The sequence below is a fragment of the Chiloscyllium punctatum genome, chromosome 3 (assembly GCF_047496795.1).
Source record: "Chiloscyllium punctatum isolate Juve2018m chromosome 3, sChiPun1.3, whole genome shotgun sequence".
Classification (NCBI taxonomy): Eukaryota; Metazoa; Chordata; class Chondrichthyes; order Orectolobiformes; family Hemiscylliidae; genus Chiloscyllium; species Chiloscyllium punctatum.
Genome location: NC_092741.1, coordinates 59,207,310 through 59,233,671, shown reverse-complemented (window position 1 = coordinate 59,233,671; position 26,362 = coordinate 59,207,310). Strand labels below are relative to the sequence as shown.

At 39.7% G+C, this 26,362-nt stretch overlaps 1 protein-coding gene across 25 annotated transcripts in view; it reads left to right on the top strand.

The window, feature by feature from the left end:
* eya4 (EYA transcriptional coactivator and phosphatase 4) overlaps positions 1-26,362 on the top strand; it is a 621,540-nt gene that overhangs the window by 542,377 nt on the left and 52,801 nt on the right. For all 25 annotated transcript variants that reach the window (XM_072553780.1, XM_072553791.1, XM_072553781.1 and 22 more), the window contains one exon: positions 20,178-20,267. In XM_072553780.1, the coding sequence (XP_072409881.1) occupies positions 20,178-20,267 (90 nt within the window). The remainder of the gene's footprint in view (positions 1-20,177; positions 20,268-26,362) is intronic.

Sequence of the window (26,362 nt, the reverse complement as noted above, 5' to 3'; positions counted from 1 at the left end):
CAGAAACATAGGAACTATAATCAGGAGCAGGCCATTCAGCTCCTCAAACCTACTCCTGTATTCAGTATGTTCGTGGCTGATCCTCTTTCTCACCATATTTCCATGTTCTCTCCATACTCTTTAGCTAAAAATAATCAATATCTTTCTTAAATATACTCTGTCTCTGCAGCTTTTTGTGATAGCAACTTCCAGAGTTTGACCAATCCGTGAGTGAAGAAATGTTTCCTCATCTCAGTCCTAAGTGGCCTACCCATTAAGAGAGTTGTGATGAATGAAAGCTTTGTCATTAATGCTGGAATGGAACATGTGGGAGCTGCATAGTAAAAACAGTCCAATCAGAACACGTGGACTCAGAAATATGATTGGAGGAAATTGCCAAAACGGACATGGGGGAAATTAGAAATGAGGACAATGAATTTGAAATGCACACATCGAAAAACAAGATGCCATTGAACGTCAGAAAGGACAGAAGTGTAAATTTCTGTACAAGATAGGATGCACGGAAGTTAGAATTGTGTAGAGTAAAACTCAGGAGGCAGAAAAAGACAAAGAAAGCATGAAAAATGGTAAAAACTGGGAGATAAATTTCTATAGCAGTGGAGACGAAACAGAGGTAGCTTCTCACAATTTTATAATGTGAAGCAGGTTATTGTGGTGCTAAGTGGAATATGTAGGTGGATTTTACGAATGACTGGATTACCCACTGCCCTGAGTTAAATCAGTCAGCACTTCACTGATATGAGATTTTATTTCTCAGCAGCAATACTACCACTGCATGGCCTTAATTGGATCAAAGTGGGACTTCAGCCCTCAGGAATAGGAAATCTCACCCTAAAGAGCTGCCAGCCAATCTGATTGGTCACTAGCTGTGTCGTCCCAGCAGTACCCGAAGACAATAGTGCCATCCTGAAAAAGAAGTGAATGTAAATATCTGACTTCAGCTACATCTGGAGATTTAGGGCAGGCATGGCTGGGACACTCCAGCGAGTGAGAAGGAGGGTTAAAGACCCCTGGTAGAGGGGAACCCCCGAAAGGAGGAAATCTTCCTTCCCCCCCCCCCCCCCAGTAGCCCATGCTTCAGTGAAAACTGCAGGCAGTTCAACCTCGTTTCCCCAAACACTGAAAAATAGTAAAAATAAATCTGGAATGTAGCCCAGATGTACTAGTTAACTAGCCAGAGCCTCTGGGCAAGTGTCCTGCCTGATGCCTCACCAAACACCTGATATACAGGGCAGCTTGTGTAAGCGAGAAGGCAGCCAGCTCGTCACCCACTTTAAGTGCCCTTCCACCTTAAATAGGACCACAGGGAACGTAAACGTCATTACCTTTATTTTTACTTAGGGTGATGCAGGGCAATGTGATCTTGTACGAATCAGATCCAGGTTATAGTTTCTGTGGGTAAATTCTGGACATTGCCTATGAAATTGATAAAATAAATGGAGTAATGATTTGTCATTTGTATACTCTATATACAAGATGTCCTTAAAACTCCACCGCTTTAAAAAAAGTTCTTGCAACTTCCAAAATAAGAAAGCCATGGCAGAGTAATATTAATATCACTGATGTTAACTGAGCTTCTTATTGTTAATGATAATTATACTCCGTGAAATGGAAATATGTAATATATCAGTATCTCTCCTAGCATGTAAGCAAAAGCTGCTATTTAATTCATTTGAAGACACTTAAAGTTAACTGTGAATATTATACAGTCACTGTGTGGAACCAGTCACCTAGAGAGGTCAATAGCATTGGGGCTAGATTATAAAATTTCTGTGAGGAATCAAACATGTGAAGCTTTGGTTTTCTAAATGCTAAGTTGGACAAAATCCTGGAACCTACACAACTCGCTGCCCTAGATATTGTAGTCAGCAGTAAAATGACAGTGTAAATCACTGACCTTGAAGAAAACTGCCCACAAAGATCTAGTCATCACTTCATTGAAGTTACTTTAATTCTATATGTTTATAAAAGATCCCTGGCGTTCAACAGTGATAAAATTAAAATCACACAACACCAGGTTATAGTCCAACAGGTTTAACCACCTGATGAAGGAGCAGCGTTCCAAAAGCTAGTGCTTCCAATTAAATCTGTACGACTATAACCTGGTGTTGTGTGATTTTTAACTTTGTACACCCCAGTCTAAGAGAAAGTGAGGACTGCAGATGCTGGAGATCAGAGCTGAAAATGTGTTGCTGGAAAAGCACAGCAGGTCAGGCAGCATACAAGGAGCAGGAGAATCGATGTTCCGGGCATGAGCCCTGAAGAAGGTATGCTGCCTGACCTGCTGCGCTTTTCCAGCAACACATTTTCACACCCCAGTCTAACACCAGCATCTCCAAATCATTCAACAGTGATGTCATTAAACAGGCCAAAGAATTGTCATAGACAGGAATAGAGCAAATAAAAAGTAGATTTTAAGTTTATACTTTGTAATTTTACAAGAATTTCAATAAAGTTTAGGGCATTCAAGAAGAGTCTAAGAGGATCAGGCACTTTAAGCCTGTTCCATCGTTCAGCAAGACCATGGCCCATCTGCCCAGGCTTCCAGTCCTTTTCTGTGCCAGCTCAGCATTGCCATTAACTCCCTGATATTTCAAAAATCTATCTGTCTCCTCTTTAAATACTTGCAGTGATCCAGCCTCCATAACTCTCTGGGGTAAATAACTCCAGACATTCACCACCTTCTGGCAGATGAAGTCTGTTCTACCTCACTTTTAAATGAGTATCCTCTTATTCTGTAATTATAGTTTGAGATTCCCTCACTCATGAAAACATCTTCTCAATATCAATTCTGTCAAACCCTCTCAGAATCTTGTATGTTTCAATAAGATTGCTCCTCATTCTTCTAAACTCTAATGAATGAAGGTCTAACCTGTTTAGACCATCTTTAGAAATCAGTCTCTATATCCCAGTACTCAAACTAGTGAATTTCCTTTGAACAGCCTCCAATACCACTATCTTTTCTTAAACATCCTTTTCTTAAACATCTTTTCTTAAATATCCTTTCGTAAACATGAGGACCAAAACTGTACACAGTACTTCAGCTGCAGTCTCACTAACACTTTGTACGATTGTAATCAGATTTCCCTATCTTTAAACCCCAACCTCCTAATAATAAAGATCTAAATTCCATTTGTCATCTGCACCCACATGCCAACTTGTTTTGTTTAATGCACAAGAACATCCAGATCCCTCTGTGCTGCACATTTTGGAGGCTGTTTCCATTTAAGTAAAAGTCTGTCCTTTGATTCTTCCAACCGAAATGCATGATCTCACATTTTGCTGAATTAAACTTTGTCTCCCAAGTACTTTTCCCTCACTCACTCAGCACACCTATATCCAAACGTCTTTGTGTTATTGTTACAACATGCCCTCCCACCTATTTTTGTGTCATAGGATTAAGGAAGAAGATGAAGTGTCATGAACAAACCTTAAACAAAATGATTTCCATCAAGAAAGCAAGTTGTTATTATGACACATGGAACCTGCAAAGCTTTAATGACTGGCAAAAATGTGATAGCTGGAGAGTAATGTGGAAAAATGTGAAGTTGTCCATTTTGGTAAGAAGAATAGAAAAGCAGAATGTTACTTAAATTGAGTGAAACTGCAGAACTTTGTGAAAAGGAAGATTCTGAACATCCTAATACAAAAATCACAAAAAAAATGTTAACATGCAGGTACAAGGAGTAATTAGAAAGGCACATGGAATGTTGCAAGAGGGTTGGAGTAAAAATGTGAGGAAGCCTTGTTACAACCATATGGGGAATTGGTGAGACTATATCTGGAGTATTGCATACATACAGTTAGAAGCAGTGGAGGGAAGAATGAGTGTTTCAAACTCAAGTTGGATTGTCAAGGATTCGCAATGAATCACTTCCTCTTCCTGATGGTCATGGATGTTTAACCTGAGCAAATGCAACTGGATACACCATGGTCAATGCTATTTGAAGATGACATTGAACTGTGTAGTGGGAATGATGAGAAGATGACTGAGTATCTGGAAAATGGGAGAAAATTCTGGAAGAAAGGAATACGAAGATCAGTCAAACAAAAACCCAAAGCATGGACTGTCAGTTTGAGCCAAAGAAAGAGGATCAGAATGAAGGGGTACAAAGACTATGAGTGAATGCCTTAGGGAAAGTGAGTAATTTTAAACAACCAAGGTCAGAAGATGAGGTTTGGAAATGTAAACTAAGCAACTGGTCAAAGTGAAGTGAGGTGTTAAGTAATGGAAATTTTTTAATAAGACAAAACAGTTGTGAGACTAGCCTTGTTTTATAATGTAGAAAGTTAAGCCGTATCAAGAAGAGAGGAAGGATGACTAGAAACTGATGAGATGTGAATGCAGAGTTGGAAGTATGGAGCAAAGAGAAAAGGCAAGGTCAGGAAACAGTACATCAGGGGATCAATGAAAATTGTGAAGGAACAAAGAATATGTGTAAGAGAAGGTTGAAATGTTATGATTATCTGCTGCAGCAAAAGAATGGGAATGTGTTGAAGCATGTAGTAGAGATGGGATTGTCAGAAAGCAAAAGAGCAAGATGTAATACCAGATGGAAAGATACAGTGTTGAGAGACTTAAACACAGTGGGAATAGAAGAAACATAGGTGATTTACAGGAGAAGATGGAGATAGATGATTAAACAGAAATATGTCATTCCCAAATAAAATTAGAAAAGCTCGATGAATTGGAAGAAGAAATGCTATTTTCTGTTTTCTTATTTTAAGACAAGCGCATGTTTGCTCATTTCTCAGGTTGATATCTTTGACTGTTTTCAATGTAGAAACTAATTTACCAAGGCATTGTTTGCAGAGCAAAAATGTTCACAAGAACAATTCAAAGCAACATAATGTGCATCTCAATGAAATCTGACAATTCCAAGGCCCATTCAAGAGAGCTCTGAACAATCAAAAGATTTTGAGGTAAAAACAATGACTGCAGATGCTGGAAACCAGATTCTGGATTAGTGGTGCTGGAAGAGCACAGCAGTTCAGGCAGCATCCAAATAGCTTCGAAATCGACGTTTCGGGCAAAAGCCCTTCATCAGGAATAAAGGCAGTGAGCCTGAAGCGTGAAGAGATAAGCTAGAGGAGGGTGGGGGTGGGGAGAAAGCAGCATAGAGTACAATGGGTGAGTGGGGGAAGGGATGAAGGTGATAGATCAAGGAGGAGAGGGTGGAGTGGATAGGTGGAAAAGAAGATAGGCAGGTAGGACAAGTCCAGGCAAGTCAAGGGGACAGTTACTGAGCTGGAAGTTTAGAACTAGGGTGAGGTGGGGGAAGGGGAAATGAGGAAACTGTTGAAGTCTACATTGATGCCCTGGGGTTGAAGTGTTCCGAGGCGGAAGATGAGGCCTTCTTCCTCCAGGCATCTGGTGCTGAGGGAGCAGCGGTGAAGGAGGCCCACGACCTCCATGTCCTCGGCAGTGTGGGAGGGGGAGTTGAAATGTTGGGCCACGGGGCGGTGTGGTTTATTGGTGTGGGTGTCCCGGAGATGTTCCCTAAAGCACTCTGCTAGGAGGCACCCAGTCTCCCCAATGTAGAGGAGACCGCATCGGGAGCAATGGATACAATAAATGATATTAGTGGATGTGCAAGTAAAACTTTGATGGATGTGGAAGGCTCCTTTAGGGCCTTGGATAGAGGTGAGGGAGGAAGTGTGGGCGCAGGTTTTACAGTTCCTGCGGTGGCAGGGGAAAGTGCCAGGATTGGAGGGTAGGTTGTTTGGGGGCGTGGACCTGACCAGGTAGTCACGGAGGGAATGGTCTTTGCGGAAGGCGGAAAGGGGTGGGGAGGGAACTATATCCCTGGTAGTGGGGTCTGTTTGGAGGAGGCGGAAATGTCGGCGGATGATTTGGTTTATGCGAAGGTTTGTAGGGTGGAAGGTGAGCACCAGGGGCGTTCTGTCCTTGTTACGGTTGGAGGGGTGGGGTCTGAGGGCAGAGGTGCGGGATGTGGACGAGATGCGTTGGAGGGCATCTTTAACCATGTGGGAAGGGAATTTGTGGTCTCTAAAGAAGAAGGCCATCTGGTGTGTTCTGTGGTGGAACTGGTCCTCCTGGGAACAGATCCGGCGGAGGCAGAGGAATTGGGAATACGGGATGGCATTTTTGCAAGAGGTAGGGTGGGAAGAGGTGTAATCCAGGTAGCTGTGGGAGTCGGTGGGTTTGTAAAAAATGTCAGTGTCAAGTCGGTTGTCATTAATGGAGATGGAGAGGTCCAGGAAGGGGAGGGAGGTGTCAGAGATGGTCCAGGTAAATTTAAGGTCAGGGTGGAATGTGTTGGTGAAAGGTGCATGCAGAAGTAAACTTGAGACATTAGAGGGAGCAACATACAAGCCTTCAAAAAACCCATCTATCTAACCCTTCAAGCACTGCCTGCCCCACGTGTGGCTATGGCAGAAGCTGCAGATTGTGCATTAGATTTATAAGCTATTTCAGAGATTTTGAACCAGATTGGGAGTGAGTCATCCTCGGTCCTGAGGAACGAAAAGACTCTTGGGATACTTTCACCACAAAGATATGTCTTCGCAACAGTAGCTATTTCATTGTTTGACATTCTTGAATTTCCAGTCTCACTCTGTAAGAGACCAGTACTTACTTTGGCTGCTGTTTTTTATATCTGGGTGAAGGCTCTTACTGTCTGCTTTTGTGTTTCTTGCGAGCTTACTCTCATATCATAATTTCTCCGATTTTTGTATATTCATTCTTTACATGTTTCCAAAATGCTGTCAGTCTTTAAACCAAACAATAATCTTTGCAGTATTTTTTTTTCAATTTGTCTTGTTTGATGTTATTACCATTTTTCCCTAATCAAAACCAGTTTCTGGTACCTTTTTATGTTTGTAAGCTTTGTCCCTTCTTGTCCCACTTTGATTAACATGATCCATATCATCACCTTATATAGTTGGCTTGTCCTCTGTCTCTAATTTTATAAATTTCTCTTGCATAAGCACACGTTCCACTTCTTGTTTGAAGTATTTCGGTTTTCAAGTTTTTAAATATCGTTTAACAACTAATTGTAGCACTATTAAGTAGTTTCACTATCCTCAGGTCTCGCTGTCCCTTGCTCCTTTCTTGCACTGCTCCTCATTTTCTAAGAGCCCAGGGCAGCACTTCTTCCGTCATTGAGCTGAATCCCTGAGTAAATACTAAAAAGCCAGTACCCCACTGAGCTGGACACTATGCTAACTTGCTCTGTGGTGTTTCCAAAAGCCTCCTCTGTTTAAACCACCAACTACTGTCTTTGAATGAAATGGCTTATTACCAGCACTGATTTGAGGACAATTACAGATGGGCAATAAAAGCTGGCTTCATCAGTGATGTCCACATGTTATGAAGCAAATAATCTTTTATTTTTATCTTTCATCAGTTGGATATGTGTACAATTTGCTGGTAAAAGTTAATGTATTTCAAGTAAGGTGTAAACCAACCTTTAGAAATGTCAACAAATGTCAAACATAGAGCTCTTGAATGATCATTTGTGTACAAGTGCGTCATAATTATGTTGTGGAAAGATACATGAAGCAGTTATCCAACAGTGGTTTTCCCACCAAATTTCTAATCAGTTTGAATGTATTTCTGGATGTTATCTAATGCCTGTTTCACTGACAATTGTTTAAAAGATCTTTGATACAAACCAGGCTTTTGTGTTATTTTGGAAGATATTCAAGAAACACGTGATATTAATGTGCAAACTTAGAAAGTTTACTTGGGATAATTCTGGTTATCAGAGGTGAATAAACTCCCCTCCAACCCATACACCATTCTGATTGGTGTTCCATCTCTTTTGTTGGGTGAAAAGTTTGGAACTCCTTTATGCACAGCAACTACGGATGTTCCATCGCCCAAGGACTGAAGCAGTTCAAGAAGGCAGCTTGCTGACTTCGGGGTACTTAAATACTGCCCAAATCAATGACACCCACTTCCCATGAACTCATAAACAAAAATATATAGGTAACATAGTATCTAAATTCTGTTTCAGTTGAACGGTCTTTCAGGTATATAATACACAGACAGGAAGAAGCAAATCTAACGATATATTTTAATTAATATACATTAGTTAAGTAGAGAGTATATTCAATATAAATGCTAGAACACCTGCAGTAAATTACTAAAATTCCTATTTTATGAAAGGATATCTTTGATTCAATAAAGTTTTACATGTGTAACTTCCCAGATCTTTGATTGGAAGGTCAAAACCATGTGGTAAAGCTCAAAAGTGACTTTTTCAAAGTAGCACGACATGTTAATTCATGTTGATAATCTACAAAATTGATTGTTTTGTCTGTTAAAAACCTGTATAAGCTTGGTAGTGCATCTAACACATTTCATTGGAGTCTTCATCTAATCTAAAGCATCACAATGCTACTATTAAACAATAGTTTGCATTTTACAATGTATTCATAATTTACATTTAAATGGTTAGAATTGGATTTTTATCTGCATAAGTGATTGCACTGCTTACTCGCTATTTTCATGTTTCAAAAATTCTTTTGATGAATGATGGCCGTGGACGATTGTATTTCAGTAAACTGTAAACAGATGGTGAAGAATATGGGACATAAGGAGATGTAATAAATTTTGTAAATCCTTGAAAAGGCCCAAAGGTGTTTCAGTGCACAAGATTTTACCAAGATTGCAGAGGAGAGGACTAACAAATGGCAGAAATGGATAAAAGGGAAGCAAACACCATTTGCGCAGTTGTATCCGAAGCAGCTAATCTTGTATCTCCTATTCCAAATGACTGTCTAAAGTGGAATTATCCTGTGGATATTTGCCTGTGGCCATCGATGGAGCAGCATCTAGAGACAGTGCTTCATTGGGTTTTTTTATTGGGGAGGTTATCCTTTGAAACATTGCTTCACCTTTGTAGATCAGCTTTGCAGCATGCTCATGCAGAACTGAAGCCAAGTTTTAGGATCACAGTGACAAGCTCTGGGAGTGGATGTGTTTGTTATATATAGATTAAAAGTATAAACTATCTTAGCAATGGATCTGTGTTGGATTCTCTGGTGATATAGATCCTGCAGGATACGAAAGATAGGAAGTGAAGCCTTGACAATAAAGGTATCAGGGTCAGACTGAAACAATGGTATCCTAATGAGCATTTACTTATGAGGCCATCGCCTGATCTGGTGACTTTGACCACCAAACTCTGTGTGCTATCAAAACTGGAACTTGGCAGAAAATGAGGTCACAAACCTCTCCATTTTACCTGTTTGTTTACTCCACGCATGCCGAATTGGGTTAGTTAAAATTAAAAAGAACTTCAAATGTTGCAACTGGGTTGTTTATTGTTCAATGCAGTCAGATCATGCCTGATCATCTACTGAAACTGCCACCTTCCTGCAATAGCCCAGAGTCTATGTTACTTAATTTCCTTCATATCAAAGCGTCAATCACCTCTGCCTTGATTATACTCAATGACTGAATATTCACAGCACTCCAGGGCAGAGAATTCCAAACATTCACAATCCTCTGTGTCATTATGACTTGGTGACAGTCAACTCTAATCAACCTCTCTGCCTCTGTATTCACAGTATTGTAAATTTAAAACCTTCAAAAACGTTCAAATCTGAAGCCAGTGATTCCTAACCAGACTTTTTGAATAACCAATCCTAGACTCTGTGAATAATTAGTTCTAGATACTGGGTTTGTAGCTTAAAAAAAAGACTTAGCAATTTTATTAATAATACAGTAACTAAAGCTGAGCAAAGTAAAAACAAAGTAATCTAATTGATGACTATGATTTAACCCAATGATGTTTTCGGGCCCATTCACACAAGGCAGTCAAATGAACACACTCAAGGGATAAATAAAAGAAAATAATAAAACTGCCAAATTATTTAAGCAGTTTGCACAATGCATTTTTTCTTGATTGATTTTCTGAAGACATAAATCATGTTCACTTTATCTGTTCACTCTGATAAAGTCAGTGATACTTATGACTAAGTTTCTATTCTCTGAACTTCTAGTGGGAGGTTAGGCAGAAAGCTTTCAAACTTTCATGCTGTAACATCAACAGCCAAACTGAAAGAAGAATAAGCAACAAAAAAAACAGTACAGCTTAGAAACAGACCCTTCGGCCCACCAAGCCTGCACTGGCTCATGATGGTTTTCTAATTTACAAACCTTCTGCCTCAATGAAGTCCACATCCCTCTATTCCCTGCTATTCTTGGTAAACCGTTTCTGTACCCTGTCCAAAGCCTCCAGTGTAATGACCAGAACTGTACACAATATTCTAATTGTAGCAATGGCAACATGACTTGCCAATTTTTATACTCTATGCCCTGACCAATGAAGTCAAGCATGCCGTATGCTTCCTTGACCACCTTGTCTACTTGTGATGCCATTTTCAGAGAACTGTGCATCTGTACTCCTAGATCCCTCTGTGTGTTGATGCTCCTAAGGGTTTTTCCATTTCCATTACATTCCTCCTACATTAGACATTCCAAAATGCAACACCTCACATAAATTCCACCTTCCATTTCACTGCCAAACCTCCAGCCTATCCATATCCTGTTGTATCCTCTGACAATGCTCCTAACTATTCTCGGCTCCCCCAATCTTTGTGTCATCTGCAAACTTATTAATTAGATCACTTACATTCTCCTCCAAATTATTTATAAAAATATAACAAACATCAGGGGTCCTTGCAAACATTGCTGTTCTCCAGTCAGAAAACATACTTCCACTGCCACTGTCTGTCTTCTATGACCAAGTCAGCTCTGCTTACCAGCTCACTGTGACTTGACATTCAATAGCAGCCTGCCATGAGGGATCTTGCCAAAGACCTTACTAAACTCCATAGAGATGACAACCACACCCGCTCTGCATTTTTCAATTATCTTTGTCACTTCCTCAAAAAACCCAATCAAATTTGTGAGATATGAACTCCCCCTCCCAAAGCCATGCTGCTTTTCATTAATAAGTCCATATTTTTCCAAATATGAGTCAATCTTTTCTGGATTGTCTAATAATTTCTCTACCACTGACATAAAGGCTCTGCAATTTTCCAAATTATCCCTATGTCCCTCTTAAACAAAGGAAAAAAAAAGTCCAATTCCCTGGGATCTCTCCGTGACTAAACAGGATGCAAAGGTTTTGTAGAAATCCCCACTAATTTCCTCACCTGTCTTCCTCAGCATTCTGGGGTAGATTCATTCAGGCCCTGGGGACTTGTCTACTTTAATGCTTTTCAAAATATCCAACACCTTATTTACATTGACAGGCTGCGGAATATCAACATACCCCTCTCTAGATTTACCATCCACCATGTTCTTCTCCTTAGTGAAGAGCAAAGCAAAGTATTCATTAAGGTCCTAACCCACTTCCTCCAGATCCAAGTATAGATTCCCTCCTTTGGCTTTGAGTGGACATATGCTTTCCCTAACTATGTTTTGCTCCATGTATTTGTATAAAAAGTTTTGGGATTTTCCTTAATCCTGTTTATCATATACATTCATGGCTCCTTTAGGCCCTGCTTTCTTTGTATTCTTCGAGGGCTCTGACAGTCTTCAGTTTCCTAAACTTCATGTATGCTTCATTTTTCTTTTTGACTAATTTCATCATTTCTCTTGTCATCCAACGTTCCCAAATCTTGCCATTCTTATCCTTCATTTTCATCGGAACATGCTCATCCTGAACTCTAATCAACTTGCGTTTAAAAGATTCCCATATGCCAGATGTGGATTTACCCTCAAACAGTCATTCCTAATCTACATTCCCCTGTTCCCGCGTAATGTTGTGGTGGTTAGGTATACCCTAATTTAGTGCTTTTACCTGAGGACTACACTTATTCTTATCTAGAAGTAATGTAAAGCTTACAGAATTATGGTCACTGTTCTCAAAATGCATCCCCACTGAAACTTCAATCACCTGGCCAGCATCATTCCCCAATACCAGGTCTAGTATGACCCCTTTCCTAGTTGGACTATTTATACATTGTTTTAAGGAACTCTTCTGGATCCACCTAACAAAATCATTCCTCTTCTAAGCCACTGGCAGTAAGGGAGTCCCAGTCAATATAGGGGGAGTTAAAATCTATAACCACAACAATCGTATTGTTTTCACATTTTTCCACAATCTGTACACAGATCTGTTCCTCTACCACCCACTGGCTGTTGTACAATCCCATTAAAGTGATTCAACCCTTCCTGTTCCTGAGCTCTACCCATATGGCCTCACTGGATGATCCCTCCATGGTGTTCTCCCTCAGTACAACTGTAATATTCTCACTAATCAATAACGCAACTCCCCCATCTCTTCTACATCCCTCTCAATCGTGCGTGAAACATCAAAATCCTAGAATATTAAGCTGCCAGTTCCATTCCTCTCTCAATCATATCTCTGTAATAGCTACAGCATCATAGTTAATATGATACAATCCTTCTGCCTTACCTATCATACACCTTGTTTTAAATTCAGTAACCTCTCTCTGTCTGTTCTTCCTCTTAGCCTTACTCGCCTTTTTCTCTAATGTCTCCTCAGTCATTGCTGACCTACTGCAGTGGTTCCCAAACCCTGTCACACTAGTTTAAACCATCCTGAGTGATACTGTCATATTCCTTGTCCCAGAAACACAGTCCAAACCCCAGTTACAGCCCCTGCTCCTCCCTCTGTTTGGCCATCATCTTCCCTTCCAGCCTTGCTGGCTCCATTTCCCAGGTACTGACTTTGTTCATGGCTGAACATCTACTATTTGGTTAAACATAACGTTTCCCCCGGTGTCGAAGAGTCTATGGGATCCTGTTGATCAAGTACCAATGTGCAATTAACTTCTGGGCCTGAGCTCACAAACAACTGCCTGTTTGTCCCCTTTTTATAACACAAACTACTGCCCACATTCCAAATGGCATCTTCAGCTCTCAGTTCGCAACTCAAACCAAAATTGATAAAAGAATCAAATAAAATGATAAAACATCACTGAGAGTTCTAACAGTGTAAAGAAATTTCTGCTCATCCCAAATGGCCAGAGCTTAATTCTGAGACTGTGACCCTGTGTTTTAGATTCCGCAGCCAGAGAAGCATGATTCTCAGATGTACTGTATCCAGTCCCTTAAGATATTTACATGTTTTAATTAAATCGCCACTTGTTCTTCTAAACTCCAGGATATCTAAGCCTAGTACATTCCATATTTCATCATTGGATAGTCCCTCATCTCAACATGCAGTCTATCTAAGGCAAATATATATATATATCTTTCTGGTAAAAAAAACCAAAACCACATACATTCCCCAAGTTTTGATCTCATTAGTACCCTGTATATCTGTAGCTGGACCTCTTTACTCTCATCCTCAAGTCCTTTTGTAACAACAGCACAAAAATCAAGGTTAGCACACCATTCCATGTTGCGCGATTGCTGCATTGTCAGATGTGCCATGTTTTGATGAGACCAAAAACACAGCCACATCTGCCACCTGTCTATTGAAATTGGTTCTACAACATAAGGGACGTATCAAAAATGTAAGAAATTATTTATTGTTAATTAACAATTTAAGAAAATTGTCTTTCTATTTATTCAGTTATAAGAATAGTCAATCTTTAAAATTTGAGAGTTCTGATGAAGAGCATATAGAATTCGAAATGTTAATATTTCTTTCTCCACAGATATTGCCAAACCCGTTTTTGATTCAGATCTTCAGCATCTCCAGTGTTCTGCTTTAAATTTTAAAAATAAATATGTTTACTAGACAATGATTGAGATAGAGGTCTTATGAATCTAACTATTTAGAATTTGATTGAACATCTCACATATAGTTAACTTTTGAATCAACATTCAGAATGTTGGGATATGGCATTTTGCTATGCAGTGGTTATCAGGCTGTTTATTGATAATACAAGAGATTGCTAAATCAAGCATGATTTTGGAATGCTAGTTTATATAACTGAGTCATTAGTATTTGAAGTGCTTGCTTCAAATATATATTTGGGATAGTGTAGGGGGATAGGCTTAGATTAGTTCAAAGGTTGGCGCAACATCGAGGGGCAAAGGGCCTGTTCTGCATTGTATTGTTCTATGTTCTATGTTGTAAAGCATCTAAATGTTGAATCACAGTGATAAAATAAAACATATTAAGTATGTATAACACAGAGGTAATTTGGTCTCTGTTTTCTCAGCCACGAAACTGGAGGGATAAATGAATCTTCTAGTTGTCTAGACATCAATAAATTTTTAATTATTACCATGCTCAGTTCACTCCTTAGGATTTACATTAGAATGAGACCTTCAGCTATTATGGCAGTAACAGGATAGGTGGGAGGATGAAGGCTATTGACTGCAGGGTATGTGGTATATTTTATCTAGTGAAGTGACAGGTTCAAGTGTACTTTGGAATACTTCACGGGATGTACACAGGAAGAATTACTGAGCCATTAAATGAGAATGAGACAGTCTGTGAAAAACAATGTCAAAATAATGGCCAACTTGCCAAAATGTAAATAGAACTGTGGCATGGTGCATGTAATTGCAGTTAGAAGAGGCTAAGAGCAAGTATCATTAAAAATATATAATTCTTCTCCACAATATAATGAGGTGTACAGATATTATTTAGTAGGAAAAACCACTGTGCTTATCACAATTATTAGAAATTAAAAGATATGTTTTGAAACAAATGAGCATGTTACTTGGTCTTTCAGTTCCTCATTACAAAAAAGACATCAAAACATTTCTAATTTTTATCAATTATAATGGATTGGGTCATGAGTGTGTTTTTAAATTTGCTTGCACAATTTACAGAAAAAGGTTTTTTTTCTAGAATCAATTATCTTAAAGACTTGTAATGGGATTGTTTAAAAAAGACATTTTCTCATTAGGTTTATGTGCAAGAAATGCAGTGAATTGTGATAGGATAACATTCATTCAAAATAAGTTAGCATAGACCCATTTTATGTTATGTTAGTTGCCATAACAACAAATAATGATGACTGGCATTTAAGCTGTTACGACCTTCGCTTGATAATGGTTTTTGCAGCTGGGTACCAGTTGGTCCATAAACTTTTAAAAATGATGCCCCCTCTATAATAGCACTTGACAGAACAGGACAGGTGTCATTGGAGACTTCTGTTGTTTCTTTAGAAATGTTTCTACATTGAGCAGTTTGAATTAGGAGTCTTTTTTTGGGTAATTTATTTTGTTTTGCATGTATTTGGCAAGGTCTAAGTATCTCCATTAAAAGCCATATTAATTATAATTTTTGTGTCAAGGGAGTACTCAGAATGAAAATAACAGATCTGTTGAAGCCAAGAAGGTTTCAATTAACAATTTCGAATTATGAATGTAATTTTTTTTAGCTCTATGATTTATTCATCAAAAGGGACTTATTGGCACTAGAAAGAAAATTCAACTTTGAAACCCAATTACAGTCTCCCATTTCAGCTGTTTAAAGCCTTAACATTGGAAAAATGTTAACTACCCGTACTGTGTAATCTATTTGATCTCACCCAGAATCCTGCCTCGATTCCCAAGGCCACCATTTCATTTTCAGTGAACTTGAACTATATTCACCCCTCCTCAAACCACTATTGTCAACCACATTTTAAATCTGAATTTATGCGTGAATGAATGAATGCTGATGGCAGAATCTTTTACCTCCTGGACACATGCAAGGAAATAATGGGCTCAATGCCAACAATTTTATAACCATTAAAACGAAGTTGTGGAAGTTGTTGGGTGGTTTCACAATGCAAGGAGCAGATAAGACTCTGCCATAAACATACATTCACAGCATTGTCCCTTTTAAGTATTCAGCATTTTTCTTATTGCAGAACATAAGCTCAAAAACACCATAACCTCAAGAGATTGTATTGAAGAGAAAGGTACACAGATTGAACTTACAACTGTAATGTCCATTAGGTTACCTGGTCTGGTCTATATGTAACACTAGACCCACAACATTATGATGGACTCTTAACTTCCCTCTGAAATTGCCTGGCAAGCCACTTAATTCAATGGCAGTAATTAATGGGCAATAATTGCTGCCCCAGCAACAGTAGTCACATACCATGACTTGATTTTTTTTTAAATCCCAAATGGTTGGGTATGTTTCTTGATTTGTTTCATTTTTGTTTAATGCTATGATTATGTTAAATGTGTGATTAAAGTATTAGTAAACTGCTGATTTCTCCCAGTTCTCACCACAGCAAATTTTTACTGCCATTAGATGGAAAAAACAATTAAACAGACACTCCAAAGTACCTCCCAGTATCTCAATATCAAGCAGTAAAATTGACAATGGAGAGGAATCAAGAAGTTACACTGACGTTTTACCCTTTTGTGCACCAACTCAATGTTGTCTATTTAACACTCAAATCTTTGGTCCATCTAATTAGTCTGTATCAAAATGTGAAAATGAACATAAACAAGCAATGGTTAGTGCCTATTGAAGCAAACACCAAACTCACAATAGAGGTTCTTTCTTTTAGTATTATCATTGTCATTCATGCACAGTGGGCACAGTATGTTAAAAATATACAGTCATGGAAGGAATTCAGTTTCTAATGTAATAGAGAATCAATTTCAAAATATTTTTGAAAGAGCTGAAAAGAAAATCTTTTTAAAAATGACTTGGTCTTTTTACCATACCCAAAATTTTGAGATTAACTTTTCATCCATGTTGAACCAGCAGAATTGCAGGGAATTCACATGATTGGCTTTTAAGCCTGGAGTTAGTCCAATTCTATTGAGCTGAGAAGTGTTAGAGAGGTGGAAATGTGAAAGTGAGAAAATTCAGGTGTAGTAGTCTTCCACATTTGTTTAATTGAGCTTGACAAAGTCAAAACAATTGGTTATACATGATAGTCCATAGTTTATAATTCATCATGGATCTCATTTTAGTTTCACAAGTGACTCAGCAGCGTTGTTGGAAATTCATTCCGCTGTGCTGATTTGGTATGTGTACAGTCTAACAAATCCATTTTTACAGAAATTGCACAATTCAAAATAGTTAATAATTACTCTAGAGCATTAATTTTTTATTCATACAGGAAATCCTTCTCCTGAATTCTTTCTTGTATTATGTCTTAATAAGGAAGTTAAATTAAGAAAATTGAGTAAATTGAAATGAAACTTTCGAATTTTTTATTGGTTACTGGAATAAATCTTATGGAATATTAGGAGTGTGAAAACAAACGAGTGGTGAAATAACTCACAAAGGCTGGTATCCCATCACCAAGTCACCCTTTACTTACACATGTATAGTACAAAACACTGACTCAGCTAGCACAGAGCTGACTCCAAGAGTGCGCAGAACCCCTGACACTCCTGTTTTTTTTTTCTTTCTTTTTCTTCCTCACACTACCACCTAACTGCGGTAACATTTCTGTTTTTTTTTAGATCACAAATCAGGATTAATAACTCAGACTCTCAGGTGCTGTGCTGAATATACCTGCTCCCTCCAATTGCTAGTGTAGAACATCCTTTCTCTATCCTAAAACTGTGCATCATTATGAGCTTTTTTGTCTTAAAAAAATTACGACACTCCTGTTTGTTTAATTATTTATTTATTTAAATTTATTTATTTTTGACATTTCTGTTCTTTTTTTCTTTTCTATTACCCCCACACTACCACCTAACTGCGGTAGTGCTTATTTTTTCCCCAGCTCCCATGTGTGCAGGTGTGAGACACAGTGAGAGACACAAGGTGCATGAATCTTTATTCAAATTTCCACCACCAGGAAGATAGGAAACACCCGAGTGGCCAGAGACAAGCAGTGCCCTTCACATCAAAGGGCAATGCTGTGTGATCAAACAGTGAAAGGGAGGGCAGGGATTAAATCAAAATAGAGTTGGAGGGGGAAATAACACTCCTGTTTATATCTGTCAACCAGGGCTTCCTGATTGGGACTGTTAATCTGGTCCAATCAGGGAGCTCATATTCTATGAGGTGTTCTTGTCTGACCTCATTAAAATCACTCCCAATGGATCCACAAATTAAGGTTTTGTGCTTTCAGTGGCATTATTGCCTCCATCCTGCCCCTTCACAATTATACCGGCAGCAGTTGAGGTGTTGGGTGGAATCTCATTGATGTCTTTAAATAGGCAATTAATATCCAATTGAGAGCCTCATTCCACTGTACTCCAATATAATGGTTGACAGGAGAACCCTGCAATCAACCTAACCTCCAGCCATGTTAGCTTTGTAGGCGACAGATCTGTACAAAGGGAGGGTGCTTCCTTCCTGCACACTCTGTGACAGTCAGACGCCTCCTCCACCTCACTACCACCTCCAAACCTCCCCCTGCCACTGCTTAGCTCTTCCCCTCCAAGAACCTTCCCCATACTCTCCCTGTCCTACCTGCCCATTACTCACTTCGCCAAGGTCTGCTAACAGGCCCCAACTCTGCCCCGCAACTGGTGTCCCACTTAACAAATTGGCATCATTGATGCTTATTTGTCTCAGGCCTCTTCCATCAGTGGCAGTGGCTACCCATCCATAAATCAATATGACATAGCAACAGCCATAGGCCATTCAGATCCTCTTACTTGCTCCACTATTGCTAGAACAGTACAACACAGGATCAAGCCCTTTGGCCTACCTTGTCTAAGCCAACGATGATGCCCTTCTAAACTAATCCCATCTGTCTACACATGGTCCATATCCCTCTATTTCAGATCTTTTCACATGTCTGTCTAAATGCATCTTAAACATTTCTATCTTATCTGCTTCTACCACCCTCCAGGCATCTACCACTCGCTGTGTAAAATAAACTTGCCTTCCATATCTCCTTTAAACTTTTCCCCTCTTACCTTTAATCTATGCATCCTAGTATTGGAAAATTTCCACCCTGGGGAAAAAATACTCCAACTATTCACTTTATCCATGCGTCTCATAATTTTATATACTTTTATCAGGTATCATTGACCTCCAACGCTCCAGCAAAAACAGTCCAAGTCTGTCCAACCTCTCTGAATAGCTTCTACATTCCAATCCAGGCAATATCTGGTTAACCTCATCTTCACCCACTCCAAAGCTTCCACACCTTCCTATAATCTGATGACACAAACTATACGCTCTGAATGTGGCCTAACTAATGTTTTGTGCAGCTGTAACATGACTTTCCAACTTTTATACTCAGTGCCCTGACCAATGAAGGCAAGCGTATCATTTGCCTTCTTTACCACCTTATACCCTTCTGATGCCACTTTCAGGGAGCTATGAACTTGCACTCCAAGATTCTACCATCTATCAATGCTCCTAAGGACCTTACCATTAATTGTATACTTCTTCCATTTCACCTCACAAAGTGTATAACCCCATATTTCTCTGCCCAATTATCCAACTGGTCTATATCTTGCTGTATGTGTTGACAACCTTCCCCACTATCTTCTACATCACCAATTACTGTTTTGTTTGCCAACTTACTAATCAGCCCACTTACTTTTTCATCCAAATTATTTATATCGCTTATAAGCAACAAGAGATCCCAGCACTAATCCTCCTGAAGAACATCACTGGTCAGACTTCCAGTCAGAGAAACATCCTCCACAATTACCCTCTGTCTTCTATGACAAAGCCAATTTTGTATCCAACTTAACAATTCACTGTGAATCCCTTGTGATTTGTTCTTCACCCCCATCCCTTACCATCGAAGAACCTTGTCAAATGCTTTAGTAAAGTCCATTCATGGCTGATCCAACACTCCTCACATCAACTTTCCTTTTCCCCAACTGCTCAAAAATCTATCTCCATTTAAATAATATCCAGTTCTTTCGTGCTCCTTTCCAAATGAGCAACTTCACATCTTCCCACATTATACTCCATTTGGCAAATTTTTGCCACTTATTAAACCATCAATATCTCTCTGTAAACTGTTTTTTCACTCACAACTTGTCTTTCTGTCTATTTTTGTGATCCTGGTATGGCACAGAACTGCCAGCCTCTGATTGCCAGCACCTTTATAAGGCAGAAACTCATGAGGCGAGAATTGACAGAAATCCCGCCTCACACTAATTAAAAAAGATTGTCACCCGAAAAATGTAAGCGCATAAAGCCAGTCAGGCAGAAGTGGGATGTCTTGCCCTCAAAGTTTATGCTGGGGTATGGGGAGTTCATCTAGATGTATAATCCAGTGCAATATATCATTCTCATTAATTGTACAGAATGTAAATATCGTGAAATAAATGCTGGGATTTACAGAGCAACGTTTTGGTTCTGATGGTGATCTTTGTTTTACAGGATCCACCTATAGCAGTTACACTCGGACTTCGAATGGAAGAGATGATTTTCAATCTGGCTGACACACATTTATTTTTCAACGATCTAGAGGTATGGATATTTTATAGTCAACAGAAGAAATTAATTTGGCTTAGTGTCCAGATATGTTTTCAGTTTCATGGGAACTCGATCAAATTTCATTTTTCATGATTTTCACTGGGATTAATTAATGCCTTTTTTTATGATTCAAGGGGAAATATGAATTGCATGTTTTTCTCTTAATTATGTCAAACCCTGTTGGACAGATTGATACACGTGTCATTAGAATTAATGTTGTTTTGCAGCACTGAAATGTTAAGCGATTTTAATTATTCAGATGATTTTTTTCATTTTATTTTGAAACTAAAGATCCTACATACTGTTTAATGAGATAATTGATCGTTCAGATTTACCTTAGATGTGAGTTTATGTGTGAATTTGTTTTAAACTAAGGAATTAGCAAATAAGAGATTCAAAGGATGGTAAACTCTTGATAACTCAGTCAGTCCCCTTGACTTCCAGTCGAGGGCCATTCGTTCAGTTTCCAGCTTTGCCTGACTCTCAGGCTTGTCTACTTGTTGGATATGTTTTGCCAGTTCTTGGCCAAGACACTAACTAGTGAGTCACGGAGGAAGGGCATTCCTCCCCAATACTGGATTAGTGGTGCTGGAAGAGCACAGCAGTTCAGGCAGCATCCAACGAGCAGTTGGATTTTCAGCATCTGCAGTCATTGTTTTTACCTTATTCCTCCCCAATAGCAGAATGACAACAGGTCAGAATTTCATTCCTCATCTAATCCATTTTCCTTTTCCTGATTAAAAGTTACAAAAAAAGTTGTAAATTAAAGGGAAGGAGCATATTTGACAGATGCAATTTTTTGTCCCAGGGAAGGAATGAATAGTTGGTTTTAAGTTGAAAATGTGTGCACAACGTGAGAAATCTGGTGTCAGTTACACATCAATCCTGTTTAACTGAGCTTAGCAGGGAGCATAAAGCTATTAAGTTTTCATGTTAAGCAGCAGCTTCACTTAACCCCATACAGCATCCCCTGTACAGAAGTAAATAATGCATTTCACATTTATTATGCAATGATTAAAGTGAGTGTGAATGAAACAATGATTATAATGAAGTGAAAAGAGCCTTATTAAAATAAATCACCGATATAACTTAGGGGCACAGCCAGAAGCAGTCAAGAGTTTTAAACATGATTGAGGATTTAGCCAATATTATTAATCCACAAACAGGACAGGGAAACTGGGAAGATGATGAGCAATGGTGTTGAAATTCTTCTTTCATCAAATTAAATGTAATCCTACCACAACAATGCTAATTACATTGATGGAAAATATAGGCTTTAGGTATAGAAGGTTAAATGCAACTGTATTATGTACGATGAAATTAAATGCTTGGTCATTAAAATATTAATAGTGATTTTAGTTTGAGTACAGAAAGACTTACATCCTGTATGAATCTATGAGCAATATTACTTATAATGGCAAAAATGTTGGACATATCGTTCTAATACCATCCAAATTCATTTTTGGTGACCAAATTTACATGTTGTTCAAGAACTGCAATATATGAATCAAAGGAAGCTTATTCTTTTAATTGATTATGTTTTGGAAAAAGTGTATTTTCCTTTCCTACTGAGTTAATTTGACCTATCAGCAACAATTGGACCTTTTTACTTCATTGCAATCATCATTTCATCTACCGTTTTTGTTTCCACGTTGCATAATATATGTTGAATGCATTATTTATTTGTTTTTACATGGGGTTGCTGTCCAGGATTAAGTGAAGCTACCGCCTGTTTTGAATACTTAATAGCTTTATTCCCCCTCCTAGCGACAGTAGAACAGAACTGATATGGAACTGACTCCAGGAGCTGAACTTTACACATTTTTGGCAAAGTTGATTTTCACTGACTTTCATAGAGGATCGCTCTCTCTCTCTCTCTCTCTCTCTCTCACTTGCTGCAAGTGCTAGCACAATTTCTCATGCAATCACCCAAAGTTGCTTCATTAACTACCTACCACACCGCAATGGCACTCCTCTTGTCTGAGGGAAGCCTGATTCCCACGCTCAGCATAGCTGGAAATGTATGTCACTGCTGGGACATCCTGGGATCTTTGAAAGGCCATTGTGCACCCAGACAGGTACCAGCAGTCCAGAGCTGTCATGCACAGTTCGTGACATCTGCCCCAGATCAGATAAGGGGAGATTGGTATGCTGTTTTGTGGACAGAGATGTGGAGGTTCTGATAGATGGGATGGTCAGAGGAGGATAGACTTCTTCCCCCAGGATTGCCAAAAGAGGACGCAACGCCAGACCCAGCCAACCTGCCTGAAGTTGCCATCCAGGTTAGTGTGGCCTCAAACATCTGGAGAAACATATACTAAAACCACAGGAATGTCAATCACCAAGGTAAATCTATTCCACCAGGGTCAATTCGTCTATCTTCTCTCTCCTACCTCATATTCCTGCAATATCTGGTACAGCAACACTTCCTACTAAGGGTCATGCTCTGCCAATCAAGTAGCAATTACAGAGCCAACAACCTGCTCATTGACGCTAAGCTTGCGTTCCTCCAGGGCCGCTCAGTTTCTGACCTCATTGGTTCAAACTTGAAGAAAAGAGCTGAATTTCAGAGGTGAGGTAAGAGTGACTGTCCTTGACATTAAGGCCATTTTTGATGGCATGTGGCATCAGGGAACCCAAGTAGAACAGGAATCAGTGGGAATTGGGAAACTACATGCTGATTGGATTCATATCTGACACAAAGATGGTTGTGCTTGTTGGAGGTCAGTCATCTCAGCTCCAGGGCAGCCTTACAGGGGTTCCTCAGGGTAATTTCCCAGGCACAACCATCTTCTGGTGATTGCACCACACTCAGAACAATTTACAGCTCCTCTGCAACTGAAGCAATCCTTTTCCAAATATGGCAAGGCCTGAACAATATCAGGACTTGGGCTGACAAATGTCAAGTAACATTTGCACCGCACAAGAGCCAGGCGATGGCCATTTCCAACAAGAGAGAGAATTGAATCATCGCCCATTGATATTCATTGGTGTTACCATCACTGATTGCCTCACTATCAAGAGCCTCAGATCATCGTTGACCAAAGATAGAACTGGACTAGCCATAGAAATTCTGTAGCTACAAGAACAGGTCTAGGAATCCTGCAGCATGTCACCACCTCCAGAGTCCACAAAGCCAGTCCGTCATGATGGAATACTCCCTTCTCACTTGGATAAATACAGCTCCAGCAATACTCAAGATGTTTCTTAGTGTCTAGAACAAAGCAGCCCGCTTGATTGGCACTATATCAACAAACATGTAGTTGCTCCACCATTGATGCTTAGTGACAGCAGTGTGCACCATCTACAGAATGACTGCAGAAATTCATCAAGGCTCCTTAGACAGTACCTTCCAGTTACTTGACCACTTGTACCTCGAAAGCCAAGAGCAGCAGATACCTGGGAACACCACTCCCTCCCCTCCAATCTATTCGCCATCCTGACTTGGAAGTATATTGCCATTCCTTGACCGTCACTGGGTCATAATCCTGGAATTTCTTCCCTTCTGGTATCGTAGGTCAACCTACACCAGATAGATTGCAGTGGTTCATTAAAGGCAGTTCATTTCCACCTTCTCAAGAGCAATTAGGGATGGGAAGTTAATGCTGGCTAGCCAGTGACACCCACATTCAGTGAATTAATCAGAAATAATTCTCAATATTGCATTATTAACTCTGCATGACCTGTATGCCTCCTAGTCATTCAGAATAAGTCACCACCTTTCCCAAACCTGCAACAGCACAAACAATGTGCTACCCACATTCATCTCACCCAACCCGCACCTGTTTCTCATTACAAGGGATGCCCAACAGTCATCTGCCATCCGATGCCCCAAGGAGTGGACCATGCCTCAGCCATGGCATAAACACAGACAGTGCTTTTGATTTACTGTGCTTACACCACTGACTGAATGCTATCTCCCTTGACCTAACTGAGGACTTCTCCCCTTGGACTTTGAGATAGGGTGTTTGCTTGCATCATATAAGGCCAGAGTCATAGAGATATACAGCACAGAAACAGACTCTTTGGTGCAACTCATCCATGCCGAACAGGTATCCTTACCTAATCTAGGCCCATTTGCCAGGGCATGGTTCATATCCCTCTAAACCCTCCCTAATCATATACCCAGGTGCCTTTTAAATATTGTACTTGCACCAGTCTCCACCACTTCCACTGGCAGCTCATTCCATGCATGCATCACCCTGTGCATGAAAATGTTGCCCCTTAGGTCCCTTTCAAATCTTTCCCCTCTGACCCTAAACCTATGCCCTCTAGTTCTGGACTCCCCCCACCCCAGGGAAAAGACCTTGACTATTTACCCTATCCATGCCCCTCATGACTTTTATAAACGCAGTGTGTGACCACATACCCTGCTCACCCATGGTGCAATTGTGAAGATTGATGTAGCACTGTTCTGAATGATAATATATCCACCCCTTAACTGATGTCTGCTGACAATCACGACAAGCTGTCCTGGCTTGGTCTTTGCACTAAACTGTAAGGCAAGACAGAACTACTGTTAGTGTTGTTATGGCACAGGACTAGACAGCCAAATCAAATCAGCTTCCCTATCCCTGTATTCACTACAGTGTAAAATTAAAATACTCAATGACCTGGAAATTGACTCCAGTGGTTCCCATTGAGACTTTCTGAATAACCAGTACCAGCCTTTCTGAAAAGCCGATAGCAGTTTTATAGCTTAAATTAACAAAATAACAATTTGATAATAATGGAGTAGCTTTGGCAGAGCAAAGTTAAATCACAAGGTAATATAATTAATGTCTGTGATTTTAACCCAGTCTTCTTTGATTCTAGGTCCCTCACAAATTTGACTGTCACAAATATGGACAGACATTAAGGGATAAATCAAATGGGAAAAAAAATCAATGAGGTGTAACTGCCTTAAGTCGCTTAAATTACTTCCACGATTGGTAATCTCTGGGATTGTATGTTGCGTGATTTCTGATGTCACCAATGCATGCAGATAGGTTCCAGTAGGCCCTGAGGAATATTCATTTAATTCTTCAAGCTGAGATTCTATTTTCTGATCTTTCAATAAGTTGATAATGAGAGGATAATCAGGAAGCAATCAAACCTCCATCCTGGAGCAATGGTAGCCAAAATCCTTCTGATTCAAATGCAGTTCAAAAGCCAATTCCAGCTCTGACCTCTCCTGATGAGGTCCCAGTTAATGTTCAATATCGACTTGAGCATATTGCATCTCCAAAGTCAACATATCTATAGAGCACTTTTAACAAGAACTAACCTGCAATTAACTTTCCGGTCTGGCCTCAAAAACAAATATCAGTTTGTTATTTTTTATTAAAACAAACTGCTACTCACGGTCCAAGGTTCACTTTCAGCTCGCAGTTCACAGCTGCAAACCAAAAATGATATTTAAAAAACTGAAGTTCTCAACAATCTTCAAAGTGCAGCTGTGGAGGCAAAGCACTGAAAGGCAGAGATGCTACGAACATCCAAGTAGATACCAAGTGAGTGAGCACTAAGAGAGCAAGTGAACAGCCATGCGATGCAGCCTGGTTCAGTCAGCGAGCTGGCTGCTTATGGTTGTGCACACAGTGACCTTGCAGGAGCACCACAATGAAAAGTAACATTGCACTGTAAAGTGCAGGCACATACTGTAAAGCATTCAAGATGGGCCATGATGATGCAGAGAAGTTGGCGTGTTTACCCACGTCTGTGGAGTAAGGTACGTGCAGCCACTGCCCGTGGAGCCTGCCCTGAAATGCTGGTGCTAAAGATCAAAGGGAAAGTCCAGAGCAACTTGAGAAACAGCAAGTTGAGGTCACTCAGACTTCCATGTCGTCAATTCTCGGTCACTAGTTTCTACATGGGAGAATAGGAGCCTGCACTTTAATGAGATAAATGTAGGCAGCAGTGAGGTTGATAATGAGCAATAGTCTCCATTAATGGACCTCTCGCTACTCACCAGTGAGGATTTCATCTCGACATTTGGCACATGGTTGGAAAAGGTAACTTGACAGTGTTGCTGTTGAGAAAGACTTTGCTTGACGCCTCATGCAGTTCACCCAAATTGCTCACGATAACCCACATTGTCCAGGGCCTGG